This window comes from Tinamus guttatus, unplaced genomic scaffold (assembly GCF_059628265.1).
Source record: "Tinamus guttatus ecotype Peru unplaced genomic scaffold, ASM5962826v1 Tinamus_guttatus_pri_ptg000211l, whole genome shotgun sequence".
NCBI lineage: Eukaryota > Metazoa > Chordata > Aves > Tinamiformes > Tinamidae > Tinamus > Tinamus guttatus.
In genome coordinates this window covers 7,166,036-7,182,968 of record NW_028288745.1, presented here as the reverse complement: position 1 = coordinate 7,182,968, position 16,933 = coordinate 7,166,036, and the positions used below count along the sequence as shown (strand labels likewise).

The following is a 16,933-nucleotide window of genomic DNA, read 5'->3' as shown; positions in this document are numbered from 1 at the left end:
CAGCTGCATTAGAGGCTTTAACACATGGTATTTTAATTTTTCCTATCATCTTGTCTGTCACTGAGTCAAAAGGGACAAAATAAGAGCACAAGCACAAAATGCAAGAAGGCACAAGATGCAAGACACCTAGGTGTGCAAAATTTCCTAGGTTGCCATAGGGATTTCTCTTCTTTAAATATTCCCTTTCTTCATTCAACTGCCTTTATTTTTGATTTAAGAATGGACCTGTGAAAAAGTAGAAAGTAAGCACTTGAATTTAACAAGTGAATATATGACAAATTTCCTAAGAGCGATTTGGTTTAGACTACACAAGCTGTATGCTTAAAAATGCAGGGTCTCCAGTTTTGGATGCCGAGGTCCGAGGCCCCTGCGGGAGCCGGTCCGGGCCAGGCCCTGCCGGTGCCGCTCGGCTCGGCGGGGCCCGCAGAGCTGCGCCACAAGCCCGCACCGCCGCGGTGCCGGCTTCAGGGCGAGCTTTTCGGACGGCGAAACGGGGGGTGTCCTCCCGCGCTGGCAAAGCAGAGCCGCTGACACCGGCACGGCGGGGCCGTGTAACGTTTTACATTACCCTGACGACGAGAACAGAGGCGCTGTTCGCGGCGGTGACGGCGCACCGCGGTGTCCGCACGCTCTGTGCCTGCGCAGGTGCGCACGGGGCTGCCGCGCCGGGCTTACCGGGGCCCAAGACCACAAGCCCGCAGCGCGGTGCTCCCAGCAAACGCCGAGGGCTCGGGCAGCTGGACACGAACCGGCGCCGCCAGCGCGGCCTCCTGGTCCGTCCGCCGCGCCCCGCAGAGGCGCCGCGGGCGGCGGCAGCTCCCGTTTCGTAACCGAGACGGCCCCGGCGGCCGCGCGGCGCTCACCGGCTGCGGGGCCTCGGGCCGGCCCGGGAGGAGGCGGAGCGGCCCGGCCGGGCCCCGCTCTCGGCGGCAGCGACACCCGCAGCGCGGCCCGGCCCCGGCGCCGCCCCCGGCGCTGCCCTGCCCCGCCCCGGTCCGTCGCGCTGCGCTGGCGCTGGCGGCGGCGCTGGTGACGCGCAGGCGCGCGGCGGGCGGAAGTGGCGCTGGCGCGCGGGGCCGGCCGGGGCGGGGGGCGCCGCCGCTGCCCGCAAGATGCTGCCGCTCTCCATCAAGGACGACGAGTACAAGCCGCCCCGCCTGGACCCGCTGCGCAAGCTCTCGGGATGGGTCAGGTGAGCGGCGCGGGGCGGCGCGGGGCACCGCGGGGCCGGGCCGGGCCGCGCCGCGCGGCGGTAACGCGTGTGTGCCCCGCGCTCAGGTCCATCCTGGCGGATAAGACGTCCCGCAACCTCTTCTTCTTTCTCTGCCTCAATCTCTCCTTCGCCTTCGTGGAGCTGCTCTACGGCATCTGGAGCAACAGGTACCGGCGCGCGCGGGGAGCGGCGGCGCCGCCAGTGCCACGTCCCCGCGGCGGCGGGGGCGGCCGTTGCCGGGGGCGCCGCGGGGGCCCGGGCTCCTGCTGCGGAGCCTGAAGCGGTGGCGCGGGTCGGGGTGGCCGCGTCCTCTGCTCGTCGCGTTGTCCTAAATCTCGCCCTCAAGCTGTGCGATAACCCCCAGCTCAGGCTGGAGCGCTGCTTGGCTGCCGGTGCTTGGGCAGCTTGGAGAGCGTCTGCAGCCGGTGTCGCCAGGCGCAAGCGGCGCTCGCGCCGGTTCGGAATACGCACGATTTCATTTGAGGGCTTGGGTATAAAGAGCTATATGGTAATGTTAATTTGCTGTGTTTTTCTCTTGGGCATGATAATTTGGGGACTGCTGTCACTAGAAATAGGGTCTATTCTGAAGAAACCCTGTATAACTATAACCAAGAAGCTGAAGTGACACGTGCTGGAGGCTCGGTACTGCCGAATGGGGATTACTGGAATTCAGAGAAGTCTCTTTGTGTATTTTTGTTCCTTACGGAGACTAAGAGTTAGTATTTGTTGGATAATCATTAGTTGGGTCTCTTATATTTCAGGTAATTAATTGCAGATATCCTTTTGGCAAGTGTTGGTTTTGGGCTGGTATGACAGCATGACTGCCGCTGTACCTTTGGTAGAGCGGGATGTGAGACCTGCTCGCGGTTGGAGCAGACACTTCATACGTGTGAAGAACAGACCTGTATCCAGCAAACAAGCAACCGTGGAGGGAAAACCCCTTCCCGTGCTCAAGGAACATGGCTCCTTTGGCCCTTTGCATCAGAGATGCAGAGACCAAACGGCTGCCGAGGGGGTTTTCTGTGTTGCCTTGGGACGTACTGGAAAGAGGAAGTGCTTCCGTGTTGTGGATGGCCAAGATCTGGTGCGGCAGTTGCTGGGAGTGTGTTGAAAGTGATCTTCAATTCTGGTGTTCTTGTTGGAGCCATTGAGCAACAGCGTAGGCGAGATGAAATTTCCCCAGCATGGAAGCCAAGGGAGGAATCGTGGCAGTCTTTTCGGTTGTGATTTAGAAAGACTTCCTACTAGTCAGACCCAAACCTAAAAGGAGGTGTTTCTTTAGGGGTATCACTTGTTTTTCTTGGGGAGGAAAACTGTCGACCTCTGTACTTAAAGAATTTGGTAGGGAATTCTGTTCTACTTTTTCATAGACGTCCAGTGAAAATCTCCCATTGCCTTAGGTTTTCCTTCCTTTCCAGGTTGATTTGAGCTTTGTAGGATAAAATAGCTTGCTAAACTTCTGTATTTTCATGAGCAATCAGTCAAGATGTGATTGTGCATTGACCATTGAAATAAACCACTTAACAAGGGGTTTTTTCAGCCTCTGCTTTCTTCAGCTTCTCGATTAAAGGGACGTGTGTGTCTGCTAGTCCATGGCTTGCTGCTGGTAAAGCAAAGACTCGAGCCCTGCTGAGGTTTGCCAGTCGTAGCTCGGCACCGTTCTAACAGCCCTGCATGGTTTTGAACTGCAATTGGCTTGGATCCAGTTAGTTGAAACACAGGCGGAACAGGTACTTGTTTGTTTTTATTCCTGGATGGACCTTTTCCAGGCTGACCAGGGAAGATACGGTGATCGCCAGCCAAAGGAGCAAGTGACCCCCACGCCTAAGCGTGCCGCAGGGGCGGCTGTCGCAGCTGCGCGCGGCAGCTCAGCGCCGTGCCGTGCCGTGCCGCGCCGCAGCTGCTGCAGCGCTCGCAGCCCGCCTGGCCAAGGGCAGACTCCAGGAGCTGGTTGGGAGGCTCAACCCTTCGACAAATTGTTTTTCCTTCCTCCTGGAAGAGGCTCGCAGATCGAAAAACAGAAAACCTTGATGTGGCTCTGTGCTATTAGGAATATTATAACTAAATCCTCTGATTTAGTTAGTGTAGCTTTACCACACTCTATTAACATACAGCTGTGTAAATAAGGAAAACTTACAAATCTATTCAACAGTGTTTGTTTTGTTTTTAATGTTAGATTATAAATTCCTGCCGTGGCTACTCAGAAAAGCTAATGGAAGGACTAAAACATTTTTGTCACAAGAGCAAAGGAAGCTGAGATTCTCAGAGGCTCCTTAGTTGGAGTGTTTTAAAACTGGCACCTATTTAATACTAATTAAATAATATTTATGTGTACAGTTTTGTGTCTCCTAATAGATATTAGACTAAGCTTTCCTAGGATATCCCAGGTCTTTCATGTACTTTGAAGCTTTCAAACCTTGATATTAGAAAGATAAGTTTGGCCACAATATATAAGGAAATTTCCATTCTGAAAAACACCCATATGCTCTTGGCATGTTTCTCAACATATTTTCTCTGGCAGCTGTCAGGATTTTGACTGCCTGGGTCACTAGAGGTGTTGATGAACTCCATTTTTGGAATATTGGAAACTCTTATCATCAAATGATTTTGCTGAGATGCTGCCCTGTTTTTGAGGAGTAATATTTAGTTTCCTAATATTTGGAGTCCTTGGGTGTGTCCACAGCAACATTATTTTTCACAGTCTTGTTTCTTTTCTTGTCAGAAAGCAACCTGGAGAGCTGTGAGCAAGTGAGCTTAAATCTAATAGTGCATCAAGAAAATTCGGTCTTGCTCACCATTTCTTTATAATATATAGATGGTGATCAAATCAAGTAAATCATTATCAAATAATAGATGATGATCTCAAATCTGTAGGAAACAGCTTCAGATCATAATTATTTCCTGTAAGAGATGAAAATACCTTTATGTCTGTAGCTGGGTGAACTAGATAAAATTCTGTAGATGGTTTGTAATAAAAGTAGGGTTTGGTTTCTAAGAAGCTCTCTGATTTGAGCCAGGAAACTTGAGTAAGAGTTTATTTCTTTGTTAGAATTTCCCAAATTCTCAACTTTTCAGTGATCCTGTGTGCCTTGCGTGGGAGCTGTGCGATGGGGAACGGAGGAATGTGGCTTGTGCAGCGTCCTGTGGGTGCTGGTGATGAGCAGGGAGCAGCCGCTCCTGGCGCGGGCGCATCTCCTGTGGCGGCTCCGGTTGGTGTCGGCGGAACCTCCTCCCGAGGAAAGGCGCTCGGCAGCTCCGCGCGCTCAGCACCTTTCCCTCAGCTGCCAAAAGCAATTTTATTAACACATTTACATTGGTGACGCAGCGAGGGTTTTCCCTTGGTGCCAGCAGAACTCTGTCCCAAGATGAAGCTTGGAGACAGGGTTTGCTCTGCTAGTGTGTAAAAGATTAAATGTTTTTTGTGTTTTGTTTTGTTTTGCTTTTTTTCCCCCCGTACCTAACCTGTAGCTTTAGAGCATAACATTTTTTTTTCTCTTCTTTTCCAGTTTAGGTCTAATATCAGATTCTTTTCATATGTTTTTTGACTGCACTGCTCTTTTGGCTGGATTAGCAGCTTCAGTTATTTCAAAGTGGAGGTCAAATGATGCGTTCTCATATGGGTAAGGAACTTCAGGCTGTTACCTTAATGTATTTTAGTAAGCGTATAGGTGGTGGTACTTTCTCATTAAATGCACAGTAACTTTTTTTTGCAGAACATGAAAAACAATATTGAAAGTTGTGGGGTTTTTTTGTTGTTGTTTTTTAAGATGAATTATTTAAAGGTTGTGACATTGAAACCTTTAGTGAGTATCCCTCCTAGAAATGGTAAAAACATACAAGGATTGCTTTGGGGGAAGAGGTGTATTGCTTCTTAGAGCGCTGTGGTGCCAATGGAAACCGAGTTGCAGAGCCAAACACTGCCCTGCCCTCCGGTGCGCTCACGGCACCGGGAAATCGGAGCAGAGGGGCTGTCCTGGGAGAGATGGTTCCACGGCTGAAAGGAGCGAAATCTCCGTGATGCTTCATGTGAAACGGCAAACGATGCCCGTGTGAGGGGAGCAGCGTTCGGGCTGTCCCCGGCACGCGGGGTGTCCCGCCGCCGTCCTGCGTGGGCGGCCCTCGGGATGCTGCTGCGGTCCCGCTCCCATCGCGCCTGCGCTGTCTGCGTTCAGCTCAACTTTCTCACCTAAGCACGTGGTTTGGGACTTAATGCACTGTTTAATTAAGGTGGAAACTCCTCTGTGCCTAGGAATTAATCTAGGATGAGCTGGTTATACCATGCACTAGCTGCAATGAAGGCAGGCTCTGTGTTATTTAACTACTCTTTAAACTGCTAGCAATCAAGGTATTGGAGAACAGCTGCTACCCTGACATTACATCCTATTCTAACCTGACTCCTTCATTAGAAGCACTTAATAGCCGAAATACTTTTTACTTAACCTTTACTAATATTAAAAATTCCTTGTACTAAAGGGGGAACAAATGAACATATTATTATTAATATTTAAAACTTCAAATCAATGGACGCAGAGGTTTACATGCCACCCACATATCTTACTTTATGGCTTCCAAATATAAATTTTTATCATAAATTCCTGTAGAGATGTTCTTAAATGGGAAGATTTTTTTACGTATTGGAAGTTTTCTTTCACCTAGGTCAGGCAGTGGCTGGGGAGGCTCCATGAACTTGCAGTCAGGTCTGAGGACTTTAACAGTTGTCCCACTAGACTGGTGGGTTGAGGAGTTGCTGAGGTTCTACCAGAACCACAAGAGTTCTAGATGTTTATTTAATATACATTTCTCTTGTTTATAGCCTACATCTTCATTTAAAAATCTCTTGTGTAATGCAAATGCTTGAGAAGTAGAAATAATGCCCCAGTTTCTTAGTTCCACTTTCCATTTTTAGCATTTAAATAGCTGATATTTTTGCTTCTTGCAGGTATGTTCGAGCAGAAGTACTTGCTGGCTTTGTAAATGGTTTATTCCTCATCTTTACAGCATTCTTTATTTTTTCTGAAGGTGTTGAGGTATGTTAATGAGTTTCACTGCACTTCTTAATTGTCACATCTCTACTCGTAGTGGGAACCTAGTGGGAATAAACTTATTGCAAGGGAATGTTTTACATTCATAATTGGTTAAAAATCTGTGATCCGAACAGAAAATAGGGCCATTTAAAATTGTGGTTTAACATGAGACACAAAAAGCTTTTTCAGAGTATCTGTACCAGCCCTTAAGGAGTGTACCGATTGCACAGAAAGACTTTGTCACTTATCCTGTCCCCTTTTCAGCCAGTGCAGGATTTCATATAAGTATTTTTACTACTTATGTTAAAAACATGAGGCCAAGAAAGAAAAAAACAAAACTAGTCATTCAGAGAAGTGTAACCATAAGAAATGGAAATATACTCTGTGAAGAAGTTGAAGTAACTTGAACATCATTCATAAACTTTGAAGTCTTGATATAAATGCAGAATAGTAACAACTTTGCCTTTTGCCGTAGCACTTTTTAAAATGCTTTTTATAAGATGATTCAGATAATAATTTATAGATTTAAACTTTAGACATTGAGCTTGTCTACACCAGTATGTGTTAGGATTGAGAGAGTGTAAAGTTGGTAACTAATTCTGATCGGCTTGCTTTACTTTTTAATGGGAGATTTCTTTTTCCTGGTTCAGAATAAGTTAGTTCTGATTTTTGAGCTAGTAGAGAAGAGCTTTCAGGAACGTGTCTTCCATACAGATAAGTCTGTAAATACTTTGAAAATCAGTAGAAACTATAGGGTTCATAGTGTGTCTGGCATTTACTCTGCTTTCTTTCAAAGTTTTTGAATCTAGATTTTAGGAGTTTAAAGAACTGCTGCAACTGTTGCTTGCTTTCGTTACCTTCGTCTCCTCACCCTTCTTAGAAGGTGTGAGGGTGACTGAGCACCGGAACAGGTTGCCTGGAGAGGTTATGGAGTCTCCCTCCTTGGAGACATTCAGGAGGAGTTTGGACACTGTCCTGTGCCATGTGCTCTAGGTGACCCTGTTTAACCAGGGGGGTTGGACAAGATGTTCTGCAGAGGCCCCTTTCAACCTCAACCATTCTGTGATCCCGTGAAGAAAGGACGAAAATAAAAGGCCTTCCAGACTCGTGCAAAATACTTGGATGACTTGTGCAATCCATGTACTAGAATGAACTTGACCATCTTTCAATGGTGTTGAGCCATATTCCGCAGCATAATGAAGCTGATGATGGTCAAATAGGTGTAATGCTATTGCATCATTTTACTGTAACGAAGTCAAAAAAAAAAAAAATCTCCAGATAGTGAAAATCCTTTGCAAAACTGGAGGGCCCGAGTAATTCCTTATTATGTCTTTATGTGTGCCTCCTGGATCTAAGCAGTTTTGTGACCCTGTTTCCTTTTTGTAGTGGCTTTTAACAATATGAGTTTGTAAAACTCTACATTTGCTTTTTTTTTTTTTTTTTTTTTTATTAGAGAGCATTGGAGCCTCCAGATGTGCATCATGAGAGACTTCTTCCTGTTTCTGTATTAGGATTCGTTGTAAATCTTATAGGAATATTTGTTTTCCAACACGGAGGTCATGGGCATTCACACGGATCTGGTACGATGCCTGTAATTTTCAGTACTGTTTCCTCTTGTAGTGGTCTGTGTTCCAGAACCCTGTTATCCTCCAGTGGCAGCTCAATAGTTTTTTCTTTTGAGGGGAGGACTAAGCAAAATGTTTATGTGACTTATAGTAATCTTAGTTTTCAAATTTTATTACTATCCCTGCTTCATCACTGCTTTATTTGTGTTAACACACACTATCTGGAAGACTTAGATCTCCAGAGTCTGCACATTTGCTCCAGTTGTATTAAGGGCAATGTAACTTACCTCAAAAGCAGGAAATGTATAAAAGCATTTGACTTCTTAAACAGGTAAATATTTTATACAGCAGCCCTGCGTAGATTGAGGTTCTAAACAGTTTGTATTCATTTCATTTTCTTCTAGTAAATTTATGTATGTCATACCTTAAGATGACCTGAAGAATTAATAGGTTTTAGGTATCTTAAGTAATTGTAAGCATGCTTTTATTCACGCTTGAATTCATGTTCTGACAGTGGTACTTGTTTATAGGGCATGAACACAGCCATTCTCTATTTAATGGTGGTCTCAGCCATGGACACAGCCACGGAGGTCACGGTCACAGCCACAACCATAAACATGGCCATGGCCACGCTCACGATCATGGCCACGGCCACTCTCACAGTCAGGATTATTGTCATGGTAAGTACCAGGTTAGTGGAATAGACCATCCTGGCTCCATTTAAATTTGCTGCTACTGATTTTTCTGAACAGAGGAGAAGCTACTGGCAGCTTGTTGTAGTGAGCACGTTTGGAAGTAATTTCACTAGAAATAAGGTGCACAATGACAGTGTCTTCTGGTGACTTTTGGTCGATGCTGTTTCACTTGTGATCTGAGCAGTAAGTTCAGTGTTAGTTGTGTCCAGCTGTAGTCTATTTGCAAGCTGGTTAAGATACAGTGTACCTTTCTCATAGCTCAGCTTAAATCCTTACTATAAACCCTGTGTGCTGAGACATGCCCATGAAATGTGACAGGTAATCCTCCCCTTGGGAGAAGAGGCAGTGTGCTTGCTGCTCTTGTGAAAAAGTAAAAAAGAAAGAATTATTGTAGTGCCGAGTTGTCCATCCTTCCTGACTAGGCCATAAACCAAAATCTGAGATGACAGAGAATGTTTGCATTCAGAGGGAGTAGAGTGGTGATTTGCAGACAGGAGGTGACAAAGAGTATAAAAATATTTCCGTGGCTTGCCACTTCCATGTTTTTTTTTTAGCAGAAAACTGCTGCTTGTCTTCCAAGTGTCCTCCTGGAGGCAGCTGGGAAGCAGGAGCCACCCTGACCCTGCTGTCTCTTCCTTGCTGCCTCCTTCTCCAACTTGACTGTTTTATCTTCTGTTCCACGGGAATGACATCATATCTGTTTTGTGCATTTCAAAAAAAAAAATGAGTGCACTTTTCATAAATGGATTTTTTTTGACCTAGTTTTACTGTCTTTATGCCCCGTCTCTGTTAGTTTACATTATGTCGGAATGAAGTGTGTTATTTCTGTGCAGGAAGCTCATTTGACCTCATTCTTCCTCCATGCTTGTTTATACAGCTCATTGTCTTGAGCTGCCTTCTTTTGCTAAATATTTAAAAGCTTTTTATTTCTTAAATTGTGTTTATTAGAGAACTATTGATCTGCTATATCTCTCTGTGTGTGCATTTACCATTGTATAATGCAGTACTCTCTCAAAACACAGGTCTTTAAAGACTTTTAACCTAATTGTTGAATTGAAAACTCTAGTTTGGGTTTTTACTTGTCACAGCAAGCTAATCATAGTGAGTAGCTTGTCAGTCAAAGAAATTTTGGAAAGGTAATAAAATATATCACTAGAGACACTTTGTGTAGCCTAATATGCCAATAATTGTCTTAACAGATGACCATTCTCTTGAAGGGACAGCTGGATCCAGCAAGCAGATTTTACAAGGTATGGCAATAGGAAGAGCAGATAGTTTTCGTTACTCATCTGTTTTCCAGGCAATGCCATCTTCCTAGGGATAGTTTGTGGAGTCCCTTTTACTTATAAGCAAAGCAGGGTCATACCCTGTGCGTGACTAGCTGTCGACATGTTCTCTCAAGTCTCAATGTAATGCTGTGTCAACCCAGTCTAAAAAGGAGATCCCAAAAGCTGTGATTCCGTTTGTTGCTGACATTGAAAAAATAAAGTAGTGGAAGTGTAGAAAAGAGTGGTTAAAAGCAGAAATTTAAGGTATCTAATCACAACATAGGCTCTGGAAGGTAAGAACCTGTTATAGAATATACTTGAAAAATGCAGATCAACATGATCACTGAAGGACACGTGAGCTTAAAGCTCCTTTCATGGAGCTATTCTAGGTGGTTTAGACAAGATGATCATTCACTGTATAATCGCTCTACGGATAATTGGAAGCTGTGATCTCCTGAACAGTACTTTAAATAAATTACTGATGATTTAGTTTTGAGCTTTAATTATTCCCTCCCACCCACTCCTTTCCTAAGATATTCAAAAGTTAGTGGGGAAGAAAGAAGTAGTAACTGTTTGACACACCCAAATATTCATGCTGCTGTTGGATCTCACGTTGGGACCCTTTTTGGATTAGGCGTTATACTTGGCCCCTTGTTTGTAGCCCTTGCAAGAGGGCACTTTCAACCTCTTCCAGTACTTTTAGTCTCTATATTCAGTGTGTATGTACACAGTTCTTTAATAATAGGTATGAAAAGAAGGACTTTCAAATGAAAGGCGTATTTTAACCAAGGTGTATCAGAAAGGCTCAATTTTCTGTAATTTTAACTTTTCAGTATAGGCTTGTTAGAAAAAAAACTGTTAAGAATTGGTATATAGTTGTGAATTATATTACTGCACAGGATCATTTAAGTTTGAAAAAAACGTATCCAGAAAGCTTCTTCTGAATGGCTATTTCTGTCACTACTGTCGGGGACCTCCAAAAACGAAACCGTGGCTAGTTGCAAAATGCTTCTTTTCATGTCTTGTAACCTAATGTGTTGTTTTTCAAAATTACTTTCTCTACTGTAATGTGGCTAGATATTGAATTAAATTTTTAATTTAGTCTGTTAATGGCTACTTATGATGATAGCAATGCCACGAAATAGCATTTAATGCTAGTTGTAGAAAATAATATAAATTCTTAAATGTTTTATATTTTAAGGATGGATTGAAATCCTGTGATCACTTTCTGTATTTTGGACCAAAAGCTGAGCAAGAATTTAACAAGCATAAATCATACTGCAGTTCTTGCAGCTCTTCTCATCAAACTGTCCTTGAAATATTTCCGTTTACTTTACAAATGCCAAGTTGCATTGATACTTAATCTCTTCACAGGTGTATTTCTACACATCGTTGCAGACACGCTTGGAAGTATCGGTGTAATCATATCTGCTATACTCATGCAGAACTATGGTCTAATGATAGCAGATCCTATTTGTTCAATGCTGATAGCGCTACTTATAGGTGTAAGGTAAGCACTGTTACCACTGATATTTGGTAGTATGTTTTGATGATAATTACAGTAGAACAAATAGCAGCTCCGAACAACAGGTTTGTCCCCTCAAAAAATGTGGTTACACTATGCTTCACAACATGTTTTTCTTCCAGAGTGATGTTTTCTCTATTCTGTACAGCTGTTTTGGTGTGTTTTCACTTGACTCATCTTGCTTTTTCCCTTTCTGCATTTTGGTCCTGTTGGCATAATACTACAAAAACATCTTGCAGGTTCAGGCAGTAGAAAGCTTCCTCTCTGTAGGTAGCAAACGCTTACATAAAGCGACGTGCTGCATTAGTAAATGGAGCAGAATGCCCTCAGCACAGCAGCCCCGAGCCTGCTGCCGACAGCCGCTGGCTGGCCTTGATGGATCAGGGCCGTTCTGTTTATTTGCGGGGAGAGGATTGTGTCTTCATTTCCATTTATGTATGGAGCTATCCCAATTCCTTTCAAGATCTGTTGGAAATACTGCAAGTAGCTGTGCACTTTTGCTGATGTTGCTTACCAGGCTCACTGTAAATGTGGAGCTCTTTGGATTCCATTAGACGAGCAAACATCACACTGAGCGAGGCGGTGGTTGAGGCTTTTCTGGATGGCCTTGTTGGTGGTAGAGGACAAAGTGCCACCCCTTGCATTACAAGCTAGCAGCTGAGCGCCTTTCTGTCGCTTCACAGTGGTGACTGTCTTCTGAATACTTGTGGGCACGCTGTGTTTACAACATTTATGGCATGTTTACACCATCTGAAGGGCAGCATTACTGATGTGAATCTCCCTGTTCCTCAGCACTGGGCAGCTTGCTTCAAGCTTCAGAAAATGCCCAGGAAATCTGTGCTAGACATCACCCTTAAGTTAGCACTTTCATATAAACTCAACACATTGATTTAAACATCCTAGAATTAAATTCCGTAAAGGGCAAATTATTAACAAATTTTATTAATGAAGTCTTCAAAAATGGAAAATAAAATGTAAGTTCTTTTCAGTTTGCTGGTTAAACAAGACCATGCAGACAGGAGGAAACCTCTAATTGCTTCCAGATGTTTACTGCTTGAGCTTGGATGGGGTCCTGCACTTAGTTCACTTCAAGAATATGCTGAGCTGTCTGTTTCTGGCAAAATAACTCTGTTATAGCTGGACTGATCCATACTAATTTTGTTTTATAATCTCCCCATTATTATCTTAGTTCATATGAAAAATATGCCTTAAGCCAGACACAAAAGCAAAAAAATGGTTTCACTTGCATATTTTTATGGTTGTTTGTAATTGCCATTGAAGTAGGTTTTGCTTCTGAACTTTACCCACCAGCTGCTTTATGACGTAAAATTTAAGACACTTAAGAGACTTTGTCCCAAATCCCATAATTACATTGGTGATCTGTGATTGCCCACTGGTGGCCTCTGTCAGAAATCTGTATTCTTGCCGTTAGTAAGAGACCATAGCAATTTGGTCCATCTCTTAATTTTCTGTAGCAGGTTTTCACAGTAATTTTATCAGTTTCTAGTGAAACAACTAAAGAAAAATTCTTCAGGAGCATGAGAGAATGTTGTGATACTGCTTATTCTGCATGTTTTGAAAATACGATAGTAACTAACTTCCTTATTTCTTTCTAGTGTTGTTCCACTTTTAAAAGAATCAATTGGGATTCTGATGCAGCGAACACCTCCCTCCCTGGAAAACACTCTGCCTCAGTGCTATCAGAGGGTGAGCTCTTTATGTAGGCCTTTTTGTTCAAGATCTAGTTGTTGACTGATTGAGCCACAGCTGTGTGTTCTGAATATGTTTTGCAGTGTTTTGCCAGTAATGCCTATAAAACGTTCTAGAGCAACACAGTACATACAAATGTTTCTTCAACACAGTACATACAAATGTTTCTTCTGAAATACCCTTTTTTGAAAAGTTGCTTGTCTTTTAGGTGCAGCAGTTGCAAGGAGTTTACAGTTTACATGATCCTCATTTCTGGACCCTCTGTACAGATGTTTACATCGGGACTCTGAAACTACTCGTAGCTCCTGATGCTGATGCAAGGTGGATTCTAAGCCAGACTCACAACATCTTTACTCAGGTATGTCTCATCAGAAGAAATCACACACATGTCAAAATCTGTATATTACCTTTCTTGTGATGTAAAATAATTCTGATCAAATCTGGTTTTGGTATAACTATTGAAGAGTTTTTCTGCTGTGAAGTTGCATTTCTGCAATCTTGTGTAGTGTTGGTAGAATTGCTGTACCTTTCTGTGTCCGTTTTTGCAACTTCCTGGGGATGCACGTCAGACAGCTACAGCTGTTACCAAACGAAGGTGAAGCCCTATATTGACCACCTAGAGAGAAACCAAGAAAACAGTTGAGGGTTCCTTGCAGGTGACACAGACTGGCCCTGCGTCCCGTTACTCATTGTGCTGATGCCGCATTTGTCATTCATTGCTGTTCCCTAAGGAGCCACGTTCTCTGTCTATTTTGTGTTGCCTCCATGCTGTGGTCGCCAATATTGAACAGTTAAACAACAATTACCATCTTTTATAAGACCAATGTGCTCTCCTTTAATTTCCTGCAAAACTTGATTGTCTCTTATATAAAAAAGGACATATTTGATAACATTTGAAGCTGATATGGTGTGCTGGAATTCTTGTGATGCACAGAAATCTTATTTCTAATAAGGCTGATAGCTGCCTAAAGATCAGAATGTCAAGATTCACTCATTTCCTTTTTCTATATTTACCAACTAAAAAATACAGAAATCACTTTGGCTAGCTCCTCAAGCACAGGTACTAGATATGGTCTACAAGCATAGTCTCCTTTTCGTGATAAATCTAAGGAAGGCCATTTAAAGCTTATTTCCTACAACTTTTGAGGGGAGAAATGCTTTCATGCAGTTTACACACCTAGGTTACCAAAAGTTGTTTTGTCATGTGTCAATTCGCTATAGCCATTCTTACTTCTTGCTGAAAATTTAATGTAGAACAGCTTCAAAGCACAAATCCCATGTTATGTTCTTATGCTTTGCTCCATTTTAAACTGCCAGGTCTTCGAGCGGGTAACTTTTGAGGCAGATAAGCTTGCACAAAAGAAAATAAGAATCACAATTGTTTAGTTTTGTTTCTTGTTACACAGTTGCTACTTAGGATGAATCACCAATCAAAATGGAACATGGCAAAGCTAAAGTTGATATACATTTAGTGTCTTTGCATTATTTTACTGTATGAAGGGACATGTATTCGTACAGTAGTTTTAACAGTTTGTAGGTTTGCAGATTGCTAGTAACTCAGTGCCAGGTTTACCAAATATGGGAGATGCCTTACAGAATAATAAGATACTAAGCTCTTGTTTAGGTACTTGTGTGAACTGGTGCTTGGGACAGTTGAATTGCTTTGGTTTTTCAGTTTCTTTTAAACTCTCCTTTTCTTCTCTGCAGGCGGGTGTAAGACAGCTTTACGTACAGATGGATGTTGCAGCCATGTAGTCAATTCCTAAAATTGTGCTGTTGGACCAAAGTTTTCTGTACTGTATATACTTCTGAAGACAGTTGCCTCCACCACTGTTCCAGAGTTGACTGAAAAGACTTCTGCCTTTGGGCTACTGATGGAGTTCACTTCTAAGGAGTAAATATTGAATGAATGTCATGGACTTTGGTTCCTGTCTTTTTGTGGCCCCTAAACTTGTAAGTTTTTGTGGGATTTTTTACTTACTACCTTTGTTCCAATAGGAAACTAACATTGTGGTACTGGAAACCCTGTCATGTCTTCAGTGAAGCTGCTGAAACCACTGCTCATTCCCATAAAACCAGTGTTATGAAAAATTGGAAACTTGTTTTGTACATAATGTCACAATGGCTGACATGTGTCAATAGAATTCTATGTTTGTACAATTGTTTGTACTTTGCAAACTTAATGAACCAAACCATATTGGGTTTTCAAAGTGCCTTTTATATCAGAAGTATTTGCCAGCATAGATGTGGAACATCAGAGGGTTTCATTACTTTTACAATATATCTTGTATGCAGTTGGATATTTACTAGTGCTGTACGTGCGGGTTTTGTGTACTTGCGTAACTGTAGATGTTAGACTTCCCGTACTCTTGTGTCTTACCAAACAAACAGAAAAATGAGCAATGTAAAAGGCCAAGCTATTGTGAAGAGAGAAGACAAACTGGATACTTTGTTGCACATCTCATGTGGAAATCATTTTAGTCAAAGCATTAGACTTCAGTCTATTTTTTAAATCTCTTTATACTGTTACAGTAACGAAACATTACATGATGCTACCTACCATTTCATAGTCACCAAAAGACAAGGCAGCTGAGGTAAGATGCTGGTGACAGAAGCAGTGCCTGAAGCTTTTTATCTTCCAAATTGTGCAGGGAAAAGAATTGAATCACTAAGTTGTTTGAAAACTTAGTCTGCTCAATTTTAATAAACTGTAGAAATTTTTATTAGAGATTGAGGAAATTGTTGACCTTCCAGATACTGAAAGTAAGTGTTCCTAGTGGTTATACCTGAAATATAAATGAAGACCACTTTTCATACTATTTCAAATAACGCTTTTTCTAAGTTGAGAAATCTATTATTTTTGATTTTTTTTCTGTCCCACTCTAACTTTGTGTATTTTTATCCAAATAAGTCTTTTCTCAATGCATCAGATCTTTTTTTCAGAAACATTAGTCAACCATATTTTTCTAGCATTTACTTTCATTTTATATTCTCAGATTTGAGTGATGTTTTCAAAGACAATCTGCTAGACTTGGTATTACAGCTAATGATCCTATGAAATTGCAGTAGTTAACTTGGTAATGGAAGATTTTAGAAGTGGACATTTTGCAAACGGAATATTGTGGATAAAATAAGGTGAAAGCATTCTTAAGAAAATTCATAGCTGCTACTGACTGGTATGGATTTTAGTTATTCTTCTGGTATGTGATATGGGGAAATACTGAAGTTAGGGTCTTCTGAAGTTGATAATGTCTGTGTAGTAATTGAGAGATACTATGAAAATATTCAAGATTCTTTTGCAGAAAGTGTTTGCTACTGTGACACTGCTGAAATCATGATAGAGAAGAGCTTTTTCTTGCATTTGTTTCTGTCATTCCTATATGGTATCCTAATTCTGATCTTTTTCACATGAAAATGATGGTAACTGTTAAGTTGATACCTGGTACCTGAACTCAACATATGAGATACAGGAACATGATTGTTTGGTCTGTTCACTTCATCTTGGAACTGAAAATTGTATGGAAAGAAATAGAGCAGTACAAAACCATGTATCGTTTTGACGCTTTGGAGGTCCCTTCTCCACAGAACCCCATCTTCAGACCGTTCTTGATCCCTGTTCCTGGTTACTGACACTGCTCTGTTCTCCTGGGAATGCAGCTGCTCTGTTCCCTCCCGCTCTCCTCTGGCCTCCTGCGTGGCAGCCCTGTCCCGCTCACCCTGTGCTGGCGCTGCAGGGGAGGACGGTGTCTGACAGCTACCTGGGCAGGGAGGGGGGCACAGGAGTCCACGGGACAGATTTGGGCGTCAGTTTAAGATGTCACTTGTATACCTGACTACAGACAAAGTAGTTACAAGACAAAATTATGATAATAAGCGCCAAGACCCCTCATGCTATTTTTGCAGCATGCTGCATCCTTGTTTGCCAGTGGCATG

General features: G+C 42.8%; 1 protein-coding gene across 3 annotated transcripts; it reads left to right on the top strand.

The window, feature by feature from the left end:
• The first annotated feature begins 1,090 nt into the window (after nt 1–1,090).
• On the top strand, nt 1,091–15,726 carry SLC30A7 (solute carrier family 30 member 7). 3 transcript variants are annotated; one of them, XM_088524436.1, is made up of 11 exons: nt 1,091–1,192; nt 1,279–1,380; nt 4,720–4,833; nt 6,153–6,240; nt 7,691–7,817; nt 8,333–8,482; nt 9,715–9,747; nt 11,140–11,275; nt 12,907–12,997; nt 13,209–13,358; nt 14,708–15,726. In XM_088524436.1, exons 1-11 carry the CDS (start codon nt 1,113–1,115, stop codon nt 14,753–14,755), a joined length of 1,119 nt encoding a protein of 372 aa, XP_088380562.1. In that variant the 5' UTR covers nt 1,091–1,112; the 3' UTR covers nt 14,756–15,726. The 3 variants fall into 3 exon arrangements, with proteins under 3 accessions (XP_088380562.1, XP_088380561.1, XP_088380563.1); XM_088524435.1 differs by having other exon boundaries at nt 9,697–9,747; XM_088524437.1 differs by lacking the exon at nt 4,720–4,833 and having other exon boundaries at nt 9,697–9,747.
• The last annotated feature ends 1,207 nt before the right edge of the window (nt 15,727–16,933 follow it).